Raw genomic sequence first — 19,387 nt, forward strand, 5'->3', positions numbered from 1 at the left:
AACAATCCGGTTTTCCAAACTAAAGTTGCTCACAATATAAAAACTCTTGAAGTTCAAATGGATGCTAACGGGCAGTCTGGTTTTTATTTTAAATATTTTTTATTATGGTAAAATAGATATGACGCAATTTGCCATCTTCAACCACTTTCGGTGGCACTGCAGTTACGTTTTTTAAAGCCAGGAAAGTGTGTTCACCTCGATCACCTGTAATGAGATGTCCTCCGAACGTGCATCCTCAGCCTGCACTTCTCCATCCTGATGCCCGAGGCAGCCGATCTGCAGTAAGGCGAGCGTGTGGAGCTGGAGGGCGCGTTGGCGGTCGGCGGGCCTCAGGGACCCTGGGCTCCAGCGGGCCCCGGGTGGAGAGCGGAGCGCGCGGCTCGGCGCCCCCGGCGGCCCGGCCGCGGTGCAGGGACGCGCGGGGCCAGCGAGGGGAGCTGCAGGGTAACTTTTCCCAGGGAAAGAGGCCGGTCGTCCCCACCAGAAGCCTCCCTGCCTTTTGTTTGTTTTCCTGCCGGAGACTGGAGAGCGGCCGGGTGCCCCGCCGCTCACCATGCGCGGCGCGGCCCGCGCCCCTCGCCGGCGCCCCCGGGCGTCCCTACGCGGACCCCTCGGCCCGTCCTAGCGGGGGTCGCCCTGCTCCCGCTCCCGGGCCGGCTCCGCGCCCGCCCTCCGAGAAGCCGCGCTCCCCGCAGGGGCGGGCCCCCGCCTGTGCTCGCGGCGCCGGTAAGTGGGGTGGGGGATTAGGGGCTTCTGCCGGGTGACCTGTCACTCGGGGTGATGGACCGGAGCTGCGAGGGCCCCCAGTGTCGTGGCCCCGCGAAGGATCGGAGGGCGAGGGAGAGGCTCTCGGGCTGTAGTTTCTCTCCGCGGTCCTGTGGGTCTCTCCCTCTTGGCAGAAAAACTCCCGTTTCCTCGGAGTCTGGAAGATTTTGATGGGTGTTTACCTTTTGGCGTTAAAGAAGGGAAAGATCCCGGCCCGATTTGAAGCCCCTTTGGTAGGATATGGAGGACTTGCTTTCGGAATTTTCCTGACTAGGCCTTTGGCTGTCCCGCAAGAGGTCTGAGCAAGAAATCCTCACACATTTATGTGCAACCATTTTTCACTGGGTTTCTTTCTGCTCTGATTTCTTTCTTACTAATCTGAGTAGATGTTATGAGAGGGATGCTGAAGGACTTTACAGAACCACCGTTTCTTTTGTAATGCACCTTTTAAAGTTTGACTTTGACACTAGCATTGAGGGCTTTTACTTTTAAATAAAAAAGTAGTTGAATGCCTTATTCTGCAGAAAAGAGTATTCGTTTCCACTTATAACTAAATAAAGAGCTGCTTTTGCTAAAGCTGAATTATACTGAGAAAATATCACCCTGAATTTTGCATCCAGAGCTAGACTTCTCTAAGGTATTGGCACTTGTTTTCTATTTTTGCCTGGAGCACTCTTTGTAGCAGCTTGATAGGTACAGTTTTCGGTTTCTCACATTTTCCAGTGAGTGGGCTTTCAGGATGTGCCCTCAAAGTGAATTGTACTTTTGCTGAATATAAAATTAAAATGAGCTTTAAATTTGTGTAGTTAACATATAAATTATTAAGAAGAATTTGTGCCTCAACCATATGTTAGCTGTGCTAAGAGTTAATGTATTCATAAATATGCACATTTGAAATAGTTTCTGAACAAAGCACTGCAATTTGGTAAAAAATTTGGCCTTCCTGTCTATTTGAGGACCAGTAATTGTGGGTGTAGAAATAAGAGCAGTGGTGGGATTCTTTATTTAAAATGATACCCTGTACCACTGCTTGCTCCCTAAGGTCCAGCCCTTACAGTGACCCTGCCTGTCCCCTTTACCTTGTCCCCTTCTCCAGAGTCAAAACTGGTGGCAGGGCAAGAGCGGGCAACCGCGTTTCTAAGTGAGACCAGTTTAGTTTCAGATGATGGAAGGATGTGTTGGAGGGTTGATGGAGCTTGTTTGAGTGGGCAGAGGTCTGTCCTAGCCAAGGGAACTCAGCATTTAGCCACAAAGAAATGCTTTTTTCTCACTGAAATTTCTTACTTTCAGACTGTGTGTAAACAGGCTACCAGGATAAAGAAACCAGGCTTTGGGGGTTTTATTTGTTGACTGTTTCACATCATCAAAGATCTTTTTCTACTTTCATTGTTTTCTTCTCATTGTTTTTTGAGGTTCCCAGTAATGGTGGAAATCCTGTCAGTCTTGAACCTTTTGGAATTCTCTTTAACAGTCTTTTCCTTCATTTCCTTCATCCTTTCTATCAATGAGTCATGAAGACCTTTGACATGTGATTTATATAGCGCCCTCCCTCCATATTCTAATCCAGAAGCTCACCCTTCCTCTCCTGCAGACTGGGGCAGCCTCTGAGCTAGCGCCCCAAGCTGGCTCTTGGTAAGTCCTCATTAAATGTTTGCTGAATGAGTGGATGGGCGGATGGAATGGGTGAATGAATGAATGAGACACACACATTTCTGGTTTCTTCAGCTTCTTGTCCATCTAGTCTTTTAAAACTATCAGTTCCTCACGTCTCTCCTTGCCTTGCAACCCTCAGGTCCTCTCCCTTCTCAACTCTCTCAAGTCTAAAATAATTTGCCTGATTTTTAAGGCCTTTCATAATGAGGCCTCACCCCTCCTATCTAAATTCCATTTTCAGTTCAGCATACATCTTTGCACTCTATGGGTGTGGTCTTCTTTCGAGCCTGTTCTACTAAGGGGGCCGGGATGGTTCCTGCTCAGATCGCTGTCCTAGAAACCCTCACCCCTCTCCCCCATCTCCTGTGCAAATCTTACCCTTCCTCAGAGGAGGAAGCTAAGTCCTCACTTCTTCTATAACATCTTCTCTAACTATTCATTTCTCTTCTCTCTCTTGCAAGTCTCCAGTTTCTTTTGTAATGCACCTTTTAAAGTTTGACTTTGACACTAGCGTTGAGGGCTTGTATTTTTTTTTTTTTTTGGCTGAGTTGGGTCTTTGTTGCTGCATGCGGCTTTCTCTAGTTGTGGACAAGCCAGGGATACTCTTCGTTGAGGTGAGCAGGCTTCTCATTGTGGTGGTTTCTCTTGTTGCGGAGCATGGGCTCTAGGCACACAGGCTTCAGTAGTTGTGGCTCGCGGGCTCTAGAGTGCAGGCTCAGTAGTTGTGGCGCACGGGCTTAGTTGCTCCGCGGCATGTGGGATCTTCCCGGACCAGGGCTCGAACCCGTGACCCCTGCATTGGCAGGCAGATTCTTAACCACTGCGCCACCACGGAAGCTCGAGGGCTTATATTGATCTCTCATTGGTTTAGGTTATTTTAAGCCTCTTTAGGGCAGGAGCCATATTTTCTGCATGGTAATGTGGGGTTGTGGGCTTTGAAGTCAGGCAGAATTGAGGTTGGGGCCTCACTCCTCAGTACTCATGTGGCCTTATGGATTCTCCAAGCATTAGTCCTCGCGTGTAAAATAGGGGAAATGCCTCCCCACCTGGCTGCAGTGTGGAGATGGTCTTGGTGCCTGAACAGCACCTGGAACACACCTGACAAAAATCTGCTCATCCCTCCAGTGACTGGGAGAGCCCTGAACATGTAGCAAATATCTGGTAGATGTTTGTCAGCTGACTTGGAGTCAAGTCATGGCTGGGTCTGGAGGCCCAGGGGATGGCAGCCATGCAGAACCCTTAGTACGTGTTATCCTGCCCTTACTTAAAACAGCTTGAGCTTAGGTTATTCCCGGTGACAGCTCTGCTTCTGGGATCTGTTGCTGTTTTTCCGTCTGAACCTTGCCAGGAACACGACTGCCTTTAAATTTTTTTTTTCACTGCTTCTTTGCGGCAAGCTCCTCCATTTCATCTTGCAGGCTCTTGCTGAGTTGGAGTTGTACGTAGCACTTCTGTTTTTCTGCTTGTGAGGGTATGTATTTATGGTAGGACGTGTTGCCTAGCGATTTCTTGGCAGAATTCTGGGCACAGTGACCTTTCTTTGTATGTTGATCTGTCAGCCTGTGAATAGTGTCTTAACTGTAAATTTTCTCATCAGCTCTCTTGCTTGACCATGACCTTCTGAGAAAGGCCTGTAACTAGAGCATCAGAAACCTCCTATCTGTGGACCTCAGTGTTTGTGGTTGCTGTAGGTGACCCGGCGAACATGCAGAGGTGTGCGCCAGATGACTTACACCCATATCTACCGTGTAACCGTGTCCTAGGTTGTGCCTGTGCTTTCCTTGAAAGGGTTTTAACTTCCTTATTAGTACACCTGTGTGTTCAAGAAAATTTCCTGGTAAAAGCAATTTGCTGAAGTAAATCAATTCCTGGGGCAGAGTGCATTAAAATGCTAAGTTATGGAAGGAAGAAATCAGAGGCATCTTTACTTGTAGCCAAAGAAGTAGAAGCAGTGGAGGGTCCCCTCGAGATGGTAACCAAGGTTGATGTGGAATTCACGCTCACTCTCTCTGCTCCTCGTGAGGTGCTGTCTGATGCTCGGAAAATTCTACTGCTCAACAGATCCTAGGGAAATATTCAATCCAAGCGGAGAGCTTCCTTTCTTGATTCCTTCCAAGGAAACGGAAGCGTCCTTGCACGTTAAGTGCCTGGCTCACTGTGCTTTTTTTTTTTTTTTTTTTTAACATCTTTATTGGAGCATAATTGCTTTACAATGGTGTGTTAGTTTCTGCTTTATAACAAAGTGAATCAGTTATACATACACATATGTTCCCATATCTCTTCCCTCTTGCGTCTCCCTCCCTCCCACCCTCCCTATCCCACCCCTCTAGGTGATCACAAAGCACCGAGCTGATCTCCCTGTGCTATGCGGTTGCTTCCCACTAGCTATTTTACATTTGGTAGTGTATATATGTTCATGCCACTCTCTCACTTTGTCACAGCTTACCCTTCCCCCTCCCCATGTCCTCAAGTCCATTCTCTAGTAGGTCTGTGTCTTTATTCCCGTCTTGCCCCTAGGTTCTTCATGCCCTTTTTTTTTTTTTTTTTTCCTTAGATTCCATATATATGTGTTAGCATACGGTATTTGTTTTTCTCTTTCTGACTTACTTCAACCTAAGTGTCCATCAACAGATGAATGGATAAAGAAGATGTGGCACATATATACAATGGAATATTACTCAGCCATAAAAAGAAACGAAATTGAGTTATTTTGTAGTGAGGTGGATGGACCTAGAGTCTGTCATACAGAGTGAAGTAAGTCACTGTGCTTTGAAAGTCGAAACCTTCGTAGGAAGAAGTGCCTGGGTTTGAACTCACCTGTGCAGCTGGCTTCAAATCCTGGGAGCGCCGACTTTTGAAGCTGTCTCAGAGTTTGAAGAAAACACGTCTCTGGAGAGCTGCCACTTTTTTTTCTATGTAGTTTCAGGATTAGCAATACCTTCATGTACTTTTTGCAGAAGGGGAAGTGGGAGCATTTGTTACATCTTTAATCAACTATGAAAACATTTCTTATATTCACACATTTAAAACTCTGCTGCCCTGAAGGTAACAAGAATTCTGTCCGTTGGGCTGCAGCATCTCAGCTGTAAAGTGAGGGTGGGGGGGGTGATCATTCAGGTCCCTTATAGGGAAAAAAAAATCTGATTCTATAGTCAGGTTTCCTCAATATGATACTATGCCCGTGTTGAACTTAGGTCCTATTAAACTGAGCATTCAATCTATGCTAATTAGCGTTAGGTTATATATTACCTTACTTTCAATTTTTCCTAGATTTTGTTTGTCAGCCTCAGTTTTTTTTTAATTTAAAAAATACTGTTTTTAAAATAAAATAACACAATAGTGTTATTTCCACCATGCTCTTAGTAGCCACTTGATAAGTGTACAGTGATGGCCGAGGGCTTGTGAGAGCCACATATTTGTGAGGAAAGATCAATGTGAGTCATTTTTTATCTTTTTATAGGTGTAGTGTGGTCTATGATAAAGTGCTGATAACATGTGACTGCTCTCGTGGTTAATATAAAAGATAATGGCCCAGAACCAAGAAGATAAAGGAGTAGTGGTGTAATGTCCACCTACATATTTCACAATATCATGAAAGTTACTGTCTGCATGAGTTTGTAGTTCCGAGAAGACAATAGTTAATGGTTCTGTCCTCTTGGACACTGCCTGTGCTTTGAAAGTGAATTTACTGATGATTGGTTTAACCAGACGAAACCGAGTGAGAAAAAAGTAAGTTATATATGCCTACCTGTCATCTTAGCTGTTAAAAAGCAAATGTTTTCCTAAATTGTTATAAAAGCTTTTAGAAGGATTCATAATTTTTGTGCCCTAGCCTCCATTAGAGCTGTTCAGTTTTGCAAAGAATCTATGAGGGATGGCAGTAGGAGTGGGGTTGATGGTATAGGAAAATTAACAAAGTGACCCTTTATAAACCCATAAGTTACTCATTCATTAATTTATTCATTCAACACATCTATATTTTGAGCACCTATTTGGGCCAACTGGATGCCAGGTACTTGTCTGGTCGCTGGGAATACAGTTGTGAACATAACAAAATTTCTGCCCGCAGGAAGCTTATATTCTCAGGATACACACAGTCTGTATATGTAACCCTGTGACCCACAGGTAAATGAGGATTATGTGGAAAAGGCTAAAGTGCTCTGCCTCCGTGCAAGGTTTCCTGTGCTTCAGGGGTCCACACATCATGCCCTGCAGGCATGTCCTGCCGGCTGCCTGTTTTTGTAAATAGACTTGTACCGGGATGCAGCCGTGCCCATTTGTTTACGTGTCATCTGTGGCTGCTTTTGTGCTACAGCAGAGGATTTGAATAGTTGTGCCAGAAACATGTCACCCTCACAGCCTAACGTGTTCACCAGCCCTTCACAGAAAACATTTGCTGACACCTGCTCTATTTTATTTTTATGTTAAGCCTTTACTTCCTCAATATGTTTTATTGATTTGTTTGTTGTTACACACGGTGGTGAAGCATCTTACGCTGCGTGAGATCAGCCCTGAGTTAAACGTGCTGTGATATTTGAGTAGCGCTTGAATGTGTGACATGTTCTGATTCACTCCCTCATCTTCACCTCGCCCTCCCTTGCCCACCCTTAGAACAGAGGGTGGCAATCAGGTGAGCACCTGGGGCTGGGACCACGGCCACCGCCTGCGTGAAGCTGGGAGACTGTCACCCCAACTCATCCGCAGTTTCCCACAAGTCAGAGGAAATTTATTCTTCCTCTGGGTCTTCAATATTTCCTTTCCCTTCGGTTCTTCACAGCCCACAGACCACATAGAATGATGGGTCCTAGTTTAGAAATAATCTACAAGCAATGGAAGACTTTACTTTAGGTTCGGGACACAGCGCCCTTTGTGGGAGAAGTGATGGGAAGTGGTAGACCCTTCTCCTGGGATTTAGGACCTGGTGCATGAATTCTCCTTTCAGAAGCTGGGGTTGAAGGATGTGAGGGAGGTCATGGCATGAAACAGTCTCTGGGGAATAGAAGAGGGCAGCCCAGGTAACGGATCCTCTTCTCCCATCCTTCCAATTAAGGCAGTAGCCAGAAGCATCTTTAATGTGCTCCTTGTCACAGGAAAGGCAGAGCACGTTCCACAATAAAGGAGGCTCTTTTGGCATTGTAGCTGCTGTCCCCAATGCAGAAAAAAGCACTGGTCCAAGAGGCAAAATATTTAAAGGACATTCTTGTTAAAATGTATGTGGGCAGAAGAATTAGGTCCCAGAGAGAAAAATTAGAAATACAAATGTATTATTTTTAGTACCTTTTAAAAATGTAATGATGTAATGTAACAATGTAACAATATTAACTTTAGAAATGTAACAATATTAACTTTACTCTTGTAAAGTTATGAAATGTTTGAACCTAGAATTCATGCCAGTTAAGGTAAAATGGAACTCAGAAGTGCCAGGAGAAGGGCCATTGAGTGATTTTGCACATGATCTAGTTTTCCGATGAGGACAGGTGAAAGCAGTGGCATCTTTTCAGTGGAAAACGATCAAGGCTCAGGGAGAAAAGCTCTTCACACAGGTCTGAATGGTGGAAGTGGCGCTGGTAAACCACGACTCCCAGAGATGCCCACTTTTGCACACAATTTTCTGTCTCCTATCTTAAAAAATGAGTAATTGTGGCATTTATTCAGTGACTCTTAAGTTTTCAAACTAAAGAGCGGACCACCCTTTGCTTGGTTGGTTTCCCAGGCTGGGAATGAGCAGGGCACCCGGTGTGAGATCCTGGCCGTGAGCAGATGATCTGCCCTACTGAGGACTGAGCCGAGGGGAGGGAATTGGGACAGACCGCAGGAAGGTTTCCCCAATGTCACCTAGCCAGAAAAACCATAGCATTCATTTCAAAGTTTGTCTGGAACCCTTTGAAAGCGAAATACAGCTGTGCTGCTCTGTGAGTTGGGTACAGCCTAACCCAGAAGCCGAAGGCCTGATCTGACGACACTGTGGGGACCTTTCTGTGATTCTTTGAGACCCAGTAATTCCAGCACCATGGTGGGAGGGCCCAGGCAGCCTGCCTGCTTTAGCCTTTCTGCAGTATTTACTATTCTCCCATTTCAGAACTTCAGAACATTTCTGCTCAGGGCAAACAATCTGAGTACCATGACTTTGCGCATGAAGAAATAGAAGCATTCTGTTTTGAGATACTTACCAAGGGTGGTACAGAAGATACATAGCAAAGACTAAAATTCATGTTTTGACCATTCAAACCATGAGTACCTGCTAGTGTAGGCGGAGCATGAGGTATGAGAGCAGAGGTGAAAGAAGCGTGGTGACTGTCCGGGACAGGCCTGCGTGTCATTGACCACTGGGGAGTGGGGACAGGGCACTGTGGCCTCTTGGGGAGAGAGCCGTTGGCTGTGTCTGTGCAGGTTGGGACAGGAGGCCCTGGAAAGGTGATGTTTGAGCTGGACTCGGAGGGAGGAAAAGGAGTAGGTTCTGAGCTTTGGGGTCTGGCTGAGACAGTGAGACACTTATCCTGCTCCGGAAGGGAGATGATGTATAGCACACAGGGTCCCTCTGGGGCACTGTCTGCTCTTTGCTAGCTTTTGTGCATGTGATGGGAAAGGTGGAAACGTTGATCTGTTTTTTTTCTTAGACAAGTGCCAGCTTGATTCCTGACCCAGAGAGCCACAGAACCACAGAACAATGGAGCAGGAAACCACCTTGCTTCATTAAGTCCCGTGCCCTCACCTCACAGAAATTAACCCGAGGGCCAAGAGATGCTCCGAGTCACAGGAGGTCTGTGCCGAGTGGAAACTGGGGCTCAGTTCCCCTTTGTCTGCAATCACTTGCCTCCCCTGTAGGCAGTGGCTGCGGGCAAGGTCCCCGCTCAGTCCACTGCAGTTTGATTGTAGAATGAGGCCAACTAGAGCATGGCCACATCACCGGTTTCCATATTTGGACTTTGAGCTACAAAGTACTTCTTTTAATTCCTCTCGTTCTCAGATCCTCAAAAGATTTCATAACCTTTGGATCTTTTGCAATCTCTCCCCTAAGTTTGGTGCAGTCGGCCCAGGTTCCTATCTCACTGCCAACACTTATTAGTTGCATAACCTTGAACAAGTAGCTGGTGTCTCAGATTCCTTATCTGTAAAATAGGGGTCATAATAATAGTACCTACCTGGTGCCGTTGTGAGGACTGAATGGATTAATATATGCAAAGCACTTATAACAGTACGGTATACATAGTAAGTTCTGAAATTATTATTACCTTTTTGGCTTATTTGATATATTAGTAAGCTATGTGTGGATTGCTTATAGTGAGTGATTATCCAAGTTCATTCTTGGAGTCTGAGTGGTATTTAGAAGTACTGCCCGTTAACATGTTAGCTGATTCCCCAAGTTAATGGATGGGCTGTTACACCCCATTCACTTCCCAGGCAGTAGTGACCGTCTATACCAGGAACTGTGAATTCAGATGCTCTCAGGGGCAGAGGAGGAAATGTACAGGAATCAAGGAAGCTGGGTATGTGCTTGTTAAACGGTAAGGAGTTGCTCTTCTCTTTTAAAAAGAGAACAACAATTTTTCTTTCCCTCCAGTTTTTCTTCGAATGAGATTTTTTTCCAGGCTTTTTCCTTTGTTACTTTTGATATAGGCAGAGGGATAGAGAAATATTTTTCTTCTAGTAAAACAAGTGGCCGTGAAAGTGCAAAAATAAATGGCAACTAAAAAAAAAAAATTAGCAACTGACACGACATTCATTTTAGGGACACAGGGAGGTTGGGGACAGTGACGGGATAGAGAGCTCACGCTTGGCCTAAAAGGCCAGTGACCACCCTTGTCTAGATTTTTATTCCCACGGAGGACAAAGGACCTTGTGTTATTAGCTCTTCAGTTTTTCTGGAGCTACCCCAAATCTCGATATTTATATGAAAGTTCCCATTTTTAAATATAAACTCAAAGCATATCTGTGAATTCCATCCTCAGGCTGCCTGTTTGCAACCCCCGGTCCACACAGGGTAGAATCTCCGTATGCTACTGTCATCTACTGAGATTTCAGCCAGAATTGTGAAGTCTTGTCTGCTTTGTAGAGTTAAAGAGAAATACTCTCTATCGTTCAAAAAGGACTGCCTTTGTTCATTGGGTAACTAAGCATTAGATTCTTGATTTCATTCCTAAGACACTCAACTTTGTATGAATAGAAAACCATGGCTGCCATAGCTCAGATGACTGTGGGAGTCTTTGGGAGGTTTCATTGGATGGTGGTATCTATCCCCTGAAGATATTGGGTCCTAGTCCCTGAAATAGACTTTGTAGATGTGATTAAATTAAGAAATCTGAGATGGGGAGATAAACCTATCTCTAAATGGAGATAGGTTTAGTGGGCCCTAAATGGAAACACTAGTCCTCGTAAGAGAGAAGCAGAGGGAGATTGGGCACAGAGAGGAGTCAGTGTGACCACAGAGGCAGAGACTGGAGTGATGTGGCCACAAGCCAGGGAACACCAGCAGCCACCAGACGCTGGAAGAGACAAGGAGGAAGTGAGCCAGTACCTCTGGAGGAGGTGTCAATACCTTGATCTTGACCCAGTGATACTGGTTCTGGACTCTGGCCTCCAGAAACGTGAGAGAACACATTTCTGCTGTTTTAAGCTACCAAGTTTATGGTAATTCATGAACAGCAGCTGTGGAAAACTAATATTGTTAGTAAGGAAAAATTTTTTTAATTGGTTTTTGCCAGTGATGCATGGATCAGTAAATGACACGTCCATGACGAGAGAAATTAGCCATTATTTAGGGATCAGTGGCCGTAAGCCTTCCTTGAGATTTTTGGCTAGTGGTCCACATGGTGACTTCTTGCTTGTACAACTGTAGCACTCTGGTCGTCTCTACCCTGCCAGAAACTTACCCCAAGGGCCATTCCCTGGTCACTGTGTGTATTCCAGAGGAATGCTTTCAGTTGTCCTTGACAGAATATCTGATGGTGGCTTCAGCAACAAAGACTTTTGATTAGGTCATATAACAAGAAATCTAAAGCAGATATTTTCAGGGATCGTGCAGCAGCCCAGTGATGTCATCCAGGATTCAGCTTCTTTCTTTTAATCCGTCCTCAGCGGTTGGGATTCTCATCTTTAGAGCTGACGTCTCATAATCACCAGAAGACTGTCTCAGCTCTGAATATTACAGCTTTATACAACCATGTTCAAGGCAGAAACACAGGGCAACCTCTTTGTCAGCTGTCTCTATCAAAGGGTAGATTCCCTCTCAGAAGCCCTTCTCTCCCCTCACCAGCTCACTTTCCTTTCCGTCTCATAAGTCAGAGCCATAGTCCCACTCCTAAACAGTGTTCGGTAGGAAGTACAATGGAATTGTTTGGCTTGGCTTCAACTGATCGTTGTCCATGCCCTGGGGCTGTAGTAGGTGACTGCCATCCCTGACTGTATTGAATCGTGAATAAAATCAGAGCCCTATAAACTAAGCAGCAAGAGGAGCATTGCTATTGGGTAGGTCAGCAATGGCATCAGTCATATTGCCCTTCTTTTTCCTAGTGCGTTGTCCATCACTCTGTTGTTTTCGTCCTTTCCTTTCAGAGTAAAACATGAGTCGTCATATTCAGGCCACCACAAAAATGATGAACAACTGAACAATACTGATCTCAAAAGTCAGTAACCACTTCCTGCTAGGATATGCTCAGAGTTGACCATGGGTTGAATGCTACTTTTTGTCTAATGCTAATTTGAATAATACCACTTGGAAATAATTCACTAGAGAACAGAAAGCTCAGATAGTTGTCATGGTTCTGTTCTCTAGATCTGTATATAGTGTTACTAACCCTCCTCTCTGATACTCCTTTGTACCCTTGAAACAATCACCATAGCTTCCTAAGTCCCTTTTTCTTCATGTATTCTGTTTCTTCAACTATTCTTCTCGTGCTTTCATTTAGGCCCCTTATTATGTTCTTTAATATCTATCTTGAAGTTTGTCATCCAAAGTTGAACAGTAATTCAGGGGTATGTTGAGATTGTCATGTCCCTTGTTCCGGACCCACAGCTGCGATGTTGCAAAACTCCAGTGGACACCATTCATGTAGTGTTCTATGAGTACCCCAGAGTTGTGCAAGGTATTAGCATTGTCTGAATATTGTCCTCCTAATAAGAACTCCAATAATGCACTATCTTTGGGGAAAAAAAATAAAGCAACCTTAGAGCATCTCCAGTGAGAGGTTTTGTGCATATCTCAAATTCAACACCTTAGAAAACAGAACCCACTGTGTCTCCTACTCTCTATAACATTCATCCTGTCTGGTGCCTTTGTTCAGGCCTTCCACATATTTCACCTGACTATTGCAGTAACCTCCATCTAGTCTCTCTGCCTCTAGTCTCTCTATTCTAACATCAGTTTGAATAGTCCAGGGGGATCTCCCTCATGTCATTTCCCTGCTTAAAAGCCCCAGAGAGCTCCCGTGTGGCAGGGTAAAGACCAAACTCCTGCATGACAGATATACGCCCTCACAGCTGGGCCTCACCCTAAGTTTCTAGCCATTCCCTGCATTTCCTTACTGCCCTCCGTGGCTTTTATGTCCTAGCCCTGTACTTCACAGTGGGGTTGCACATTACAGTCCCCTGGAGGGCTTTCTAAATTATCAAAACTCAGTCCCCACCCTCAACCTGACTCTTAGAGGCGGGGCCTGGGCATCAGTATTTGTTAAAAGTTCCCCAGGTGATTCTGTTGTTCACCCAGCGTAGGAACCGTAAGCTCTCGTGAACATACCAAGCTCTCTTATACCCACCAACCTTTTGCAGAGTTTCCTCCATCTGTAATTCCTTTCTCTCCCTTTTCTGTGTAATAAAACTTTGCTCATTCTTCAAACCTCAATATTACCTCTTCTCTGAAGGGGTGTCTGATCTCTCCCTCCTCCCAAGAGTTTGTTGCTCTCTCTACCATGGGCTTATAGCGTTTCCTACATTTTCCATGTACGTGTTGATCAGGAGTTATTTAAAGGAAGGACCCTTCTCTTATCCATAATGTGCCCCAGAAGCCTTGCATAGTGCTTGGCATCTTGGTAAAGTTTGAATAAAATTGTCAACCTGACTTCAGTGCCTGAAGAGACTCTAGTCTGATCCATTTTACAGTCGGTATGTAATTACCTGAAATAAAATTAAAAAGCAACCGCCACGTGTTGGTGAGGGTCAAATCTTGCCAGAGAAATTGAATTTTGTTCTATGATAATGTGACAGACAGTAACAAGGAGGAATCATAGGGTGACTGTATACTGAATGAATGACCCATTCTATCACGATTTCAGTAAAGTTCTTAATTTTTTCAAGATAGCTTTTTCTCAGTGATAATCTAGGAAGACATTGTCCCAATTATGCAGTTTTAGTAGATGAGGAACTATCAAAGAAAGGCTTCTATGATTAATAATTGATAGATATGAATTATTATTATTATATATAATGCCATTGCAAAAAAAGTGGGGGAGAGCCCACAGGCTACTGGAATGTAGATCGTTATTAAGTTTTGGTTGCCACAGTTCATCAAAGACATGGAGAAATGCGTGAGGATTCAGAGATGAATGCCAAAGATAATTAAAGGAGTGGAAAACAGGTCCTATGAGGAAAGGTTGTGTAACTACAGCAAGAGGAGGTTGAGAGATACACATTTGATTACTAATTTGATGTACATCACATTTTCGTGAGATAGTTTCTTTATATTCACACACACAAAAAACAAAGCATGAGGAAATTAGCTTAAATTAGAATAGGCAGGTTTCGGTTGGACATTAAGAAAACTAACTGGACTTACAAAATGCAAATCTGATCATGTTATTTTCTTGTTAAAAAAAAACCTTAATTAACTTCCCACTGTCTCTAGGTCAAAGCCTACTTTAAAAAAAATAGATAAATAAAGCATGTAATTTATTAGTTAGCTGATTTTTGACAGATCAAAGTTCCAGTGATTTTCTTTTTTTAAGGAAGATGACATACAACAATGATTTGGGAATTTTAATTTGTTGGAAAATGAAATTATGAATGATGCAGAAATCATATGTCATATCAAAAATAGATGGAGATAAATATGAAAAAGAAAAAGAGGGGAAAACAAACACAGAGCCCAAAATTGCTTATGTTGTGGCCCAAATGCTCTTTCTATGTTATGTTGAGACACACCTTAAATCCAAAACAGTCCACAATGCACAAATCGTGAAGTGGAGGAGCCATGATGTATGATGTGTTCTGTCTTACGAGCAAGTTCATATTAGGTTTTATTAAGTAAATCTACATTAAAATGTTTTAGGCTGAAAAAAATGCTTGATATGTATTATCTTTTTAAAGATTTCCTTCCTCTACCATTTTGAGAATTTTTTTAAACTTTTAGTCTAGAATAATTCAAACATACAGAGTTGCAAGAACAGTACAAAGAAGACCCATACACCTTTTCCCCAATTTACCTTGTGTTAACATTTTACCCCATTGTGTATTTGTTCTCTCTCTCTCCCTCTCTCCACACACACACACACACACACACACACACACACAGAATTTTTGTTTTACCACTTGAGAATAAATTGCATATATTATGGTCCTTTGCTTACAAATCCTTCAGGGTGTATTTTCTTAGAATAAGACTATGCTGTTTCACAACCACAGGACAGGCATCAACTTTAGTAAATTTAATACAGATACAATACTTTAATCTAGCATCCATATCCTAATTGTTTCCATTAATGTCCTTTATAGTGTTTTCTTCTCCTTTAGTATAGGATCTAGTCAAAGCCTTATGTTTTTTGAAATGTCATTTGAGGCTCTCAACAAGCAAACTTCTGGGGTTATCTCTTTCCAGTTCCAAGCTCTCACCTTCCCCTCCACCCCAGATTCAAGCCCCTGTGCCTTCTTTTCTGCTCCTTGGAATGCTAGAATCCCCTACATTACAAAACACCTACTTTTCTTTTTCCTTCAAGACTCAGTCTTTTATGAAGACTCTTCTTACTGCCCACCTGAGCCCAACTGGAATCAACCAAGTTAGAAGCCAGGGGGCTTTCTCCTTAACCGCTCCCCACATCCTGTACCCTCAGTGTACGTGAAACATCTTAGTGCATATTCATGAGTATGCATCCACCCACTCTCATCCTCTGCCATGAGACTCTAAGATCTTTAAAAAAAAAAAAAAGGACTGTATTTTATTGGTCTTTGTATCCCCAGATATTAACATAGGGTCTGTCACACAGGAAGTGCTTTAGAAATATTTATTAATCAGCAATGGAATCTATCACTGTAAAGAGCTGCTGAAGGAAGTTGTAGGGTGTCTGATCCTGTAGAGCTTCAAAAGAAGGAAAATGCTCTTCAAACCAGGGGCCTTAAAATGGTTCTGTGGGGAAATGGGAATGAGTGGGGGAGGGGCGGGGAGGCTTGATCTCTAAAAGGTTTTCCAGTTATATGGTAGAATATGGTGAAATCAGGAATAACCTTTACAGTTCTTAAGGTTTCTCAAGGTCATGCACAGCCTTCACAAAAACATAGACTAGAATTACTTTTTAATTTTTAATTTTGAACTGATTTTAGACTTTCAGAAATGTTACAAAAATAGTACAGACCGTTCTTAGCGATTCTTCACCCAGCTTACCCTAATATTAACATCTTCTATAACCGTACAACAATGATCAAACTCAGGAAGTTAGCATTGGCACAGTGCTATTAACTAAACTATGACCTTATTCAAATTTTACCAACTTTTCTGCTAATGTCTTTTATCTGTTCTGGGATCTTATTCAGGTTCTCACATTGTGTTTAGTTGTCATGTCTCCTTCTTTGCCTCCAATCTGTGACAGTTCCTCAGTCTGTCCTTGCCTTTTATGATCTTGACACTTTTGAAGAGTATCGGTCAGTTTTTTGTAGCATGTCCCTCATTTTGAGTTTGACGTTTTCTCATGAGTGGATTAAGGTTCTGCATTTTTGACAGAACACCACAGAGGTGATGGTGTGCCCTCCTCAGAGCATAATATCCAGGGTACATGGTGTCGTATGTCTTAGTAACGTTGATGTTGAGCTTGATCACTTGGGTAAGGAGGTTTCTGTTAGATTTCTGCCTGTAGAGTTACCATCTTTCCCTTTGACATTAATAAATGTCTTAAAGATACTTTGTTTTTTTGGCTGCTCCATTTGGCTTGTGGGATCTTAGTTCCCCAACCAGGGATCGAAGAAACTGGGCCTGGTAAGTGAAAGGGCTGCCAGGGAATTCCCAAAGATACTTGGAAACTATGTGAATAGCCTGTTTCTCCTCAAACGTTCATCGACCAATATTTGCATCCATCGGCAATTCTTGTCTGCAACAAATTGTGACGTTTGCCTAATAACGAATTTCTTATTTCCCTCTTTCCTTCTACATTTATCGACTGGAATTCTTCTGGAAGGAGAAGCTGCATTGACTGGACTTAGATGCAGAATGTCACTTATTCCATCATTCTTTTCCGATCTTTTGATTTTTCAGATTATTAGTTTGACAGATGTATTTTTTTTAATGTCTTTAGTGTTCTTATTTAAGCATTTACATTTTATTAATGTTTGCCTAAAGGCATTACAATCACTTAAGTTATGTACTGCATTTTCTTTATTATAGGCAGACTGAATGACACTCAATTTTATAAATGAAAAATCAATGACTTATCTTTTTCTTTATAAATTTATTTATTTATTTATTTTTGGCTGCATTGGGTCTTCGTTGCCTCGCGCGGGCTTTCTCTAGTTGCAGCCAGCGGGGGCTACTTTTCCTCACGTGTGTGGGCTTCTCATTGTGGTGGCTTTTCTTGTTGCGGAGCACGGGCTCTAGGAGCGTGGGCTTCAGTAGTTGTGGCATACGGGCTCTAGAGCACAGGCTCAGTAGTTGTGGCGCACGGGCTTAGTTGCTCTGCGGCATGTGGGATCTTCCCGGACCAGGGCTCGAACCCGTGTCCCCTGCATTGGCAGGCGGATTCTTAACCACTGCTCCACCAGGGAAGTCCCATGACTTATCTTTTTAAAGAACACAACTGAAGGACTTTAAAAGAGACACACCCTACATACAGGCCTTAAAAAATTACTAGTTCTTTGTTTAGCTTCTGAATATCTAGTAATAAAAATAATATTAATAAAATATCGTTGTTGCCTAGCCACAAACAGTTCATGGAACACATGTAAGTTCTATATCAGGAGAACCTTAATTTAAGCGTTTCTTGGCCTTTGTATGTTTACATTGTTAATTGTAGCTGAATTACACATAACACAGTATATTTAGCATGGATTCTTGTAGCTCAGCAATTTCTATCGACCGTAGTTATCATGTCCTGTTTGCCTACAGTGGTTAGCCAGCAGAAAGGCATCAAATTGCAGCTGATTCATTTCTGAGTCAGTGATAAATCACTTTCTAAGAGCGCTATGCCTCATTTTATAAAAAATTGGAAAAGAGCATTATTTAGACCAGAGGTTAACAAACTTTTTTTTTGGTAAAGGGTACAATAATAAATCCCTTAGGCTTTGTGGGTCATACAGTCTGTGTCACACCTACTCTGCTGTGTAGCGTGAAAGCAGCTGCAGACAATATGCAAGTGAGTGGGCATGACTGTGTTCCAATAAAACTTTATTTACAAAAAAACAGGTGGCAGGCTGGGGGTTACAGCTGACCCCTGATTTAGACAGACTTAGAATATACATTAACATTTATCCTTGTCTTTCATTTTTCTCTAAAGGCAGAAGACTCATCTTTGAAAATATGTATTTGGGAGATAGTCACGTTCTATTGAGTACCTTGTGCTGGTGCTGCCATAGAAAAATCTGGTTACCCTCCGGGGAGGTCTGCTGCGGCTGCAGGACTGATCCGCCTCGGCCCTGAGATGAGTGTCCGGCCTGAGCGGCCACACCATGAATAGATACACAACCATCAAGCAACTCGGGGATGGAACCTATGGTTCCGTCCTGCTGGGAAGAAGCATCGAGTCTGGGGAACTGATTGCTATTAAAAAGTAAGTTTTATCCTTCATGCTCACGAATCCATCCTCAATGACACATTGTCAACATAGTTTTAACTCTATGCTCTCCATTCCTCATCTGTGCAAAGTTTCTACAGGGGAGGCATGGAGAAGAATCTCAGACATTGATGGCTATGGGTTAGATGACTGTGAACTCTGGGATGCTCGTGTTAGAGTCTTAAACACATCCGCATGTTAGATGCACTACTTTGCATACAGCTCTAGTACTTGTTCCAAGGATCTTCTCATATGGGGAGGTAGTAACAAGCAGATTAAGAAATGTTTTATAGGAAAGGAAACTGAAACAGAAATGAAATGACTTATTTTGGATCCTTTACACATGGGGTAGTCTGGTGACTACAGTTTTGCTCCCCCCACCCCACTCGCCCTTTGCAATCTGAGTCCAGACCCATTGTATTAGTTATCTGTTGCTGCATAACAGTTTACCCCCCAAAATTGTGGTTTAAGACAACTATCTCACAGTTTCTGTGGGTCAGGAGTCTGGGCCTGGCTTAGCTGAGTTCTCTGCTTTGGGGTCTCTCATGAGGCTGCAGTCAAGCTGCTAGCTGGTGCTGGGGTCTCATCTGAAGGCTGGACTGGGGAAGGATCCACTTCCAAGCTCACTCACATGACTGTGGGCAGCATTCAGTACCTCGGGGGTTGTTGGACTGAGGGCCTTAGTCCTCTGCTGGCTCTTGGCTGGAGGCTGCCCTCAGTCCCTTGCCGTGTGGGCCTCTCCAAAGAGCAGCTCACAACATGGCAACTTGCTCCATCAAGACATGGAAATCAAGAAGGCAATGAGAGTCTTCAACCAAGATGGAAGTGACATCTTATTGCATTTGTAAACTAATCACAGAAGGGGTATCCTCTCAAACTGCTGTATTCTATTGGTTAGAAGCAAGTCATTTAAAGAAGGGGGATTATGCCAGTTTGTGAATACCAGGAGGTGGGGGGCTTTGGGGACCATTTTAGAGGCTGCCTGCCACACCCATCTATATCCAGTTGCC

General features: G+C 43.5%; 1 protein-coding gene across 5 annotated transcripts in view; it reads left to right on the forward strand.

Moving 5' to 3' along the window:
* The first annotated feature begins 213 nt into the window (after positions 1-213).
* Positions 214-19,387, forward strand: part of CILK1 (ciliogenesis associated kinase 1) — a 51,956-nt gene continuing 32,782 nt past the window's right edge. For 2 of the 5 annotated variants that reach the window (XR_005021982.1, XM_036870509.1), the window contains exons 1-2: positions 485-726; positions 18,102-18,374. Coding sequence is in view for 3 of the 5 variants with exons in the window: in XM_036870509.1 (XP_036726404.1) it covers positions 18,274-18,374 (101 nt within the window). In the remaining 2 variants the exon portion in view is untranslated. Of the gene's footprint in view, positions 282-484; positions 727-6,068; positions 6,148-18,101; positions 18,379-19,387 lie in introns of those variants that run through there. The other 3 variants (XM_036870511.1, XM_036870512.1, XM_036870513.1) reach the window with 3 other exon arrangements.

This window comes from Balaenoptera musculus, chromosome 11 (assembly GCF_009873245.2).
Source record: "Balaenoptera musculus isolate JJ_BM4_2016_0621 chromosome 11, mBalMus1.pri.v3, whole genome shotgun sequence".
Lineage (NCBI taxonomy): Eukaryota > Metazoa > Chordata > Mammalia > Artiodactyla > Balaenopteridae > Balaenoptera > Balaenoptera musculus.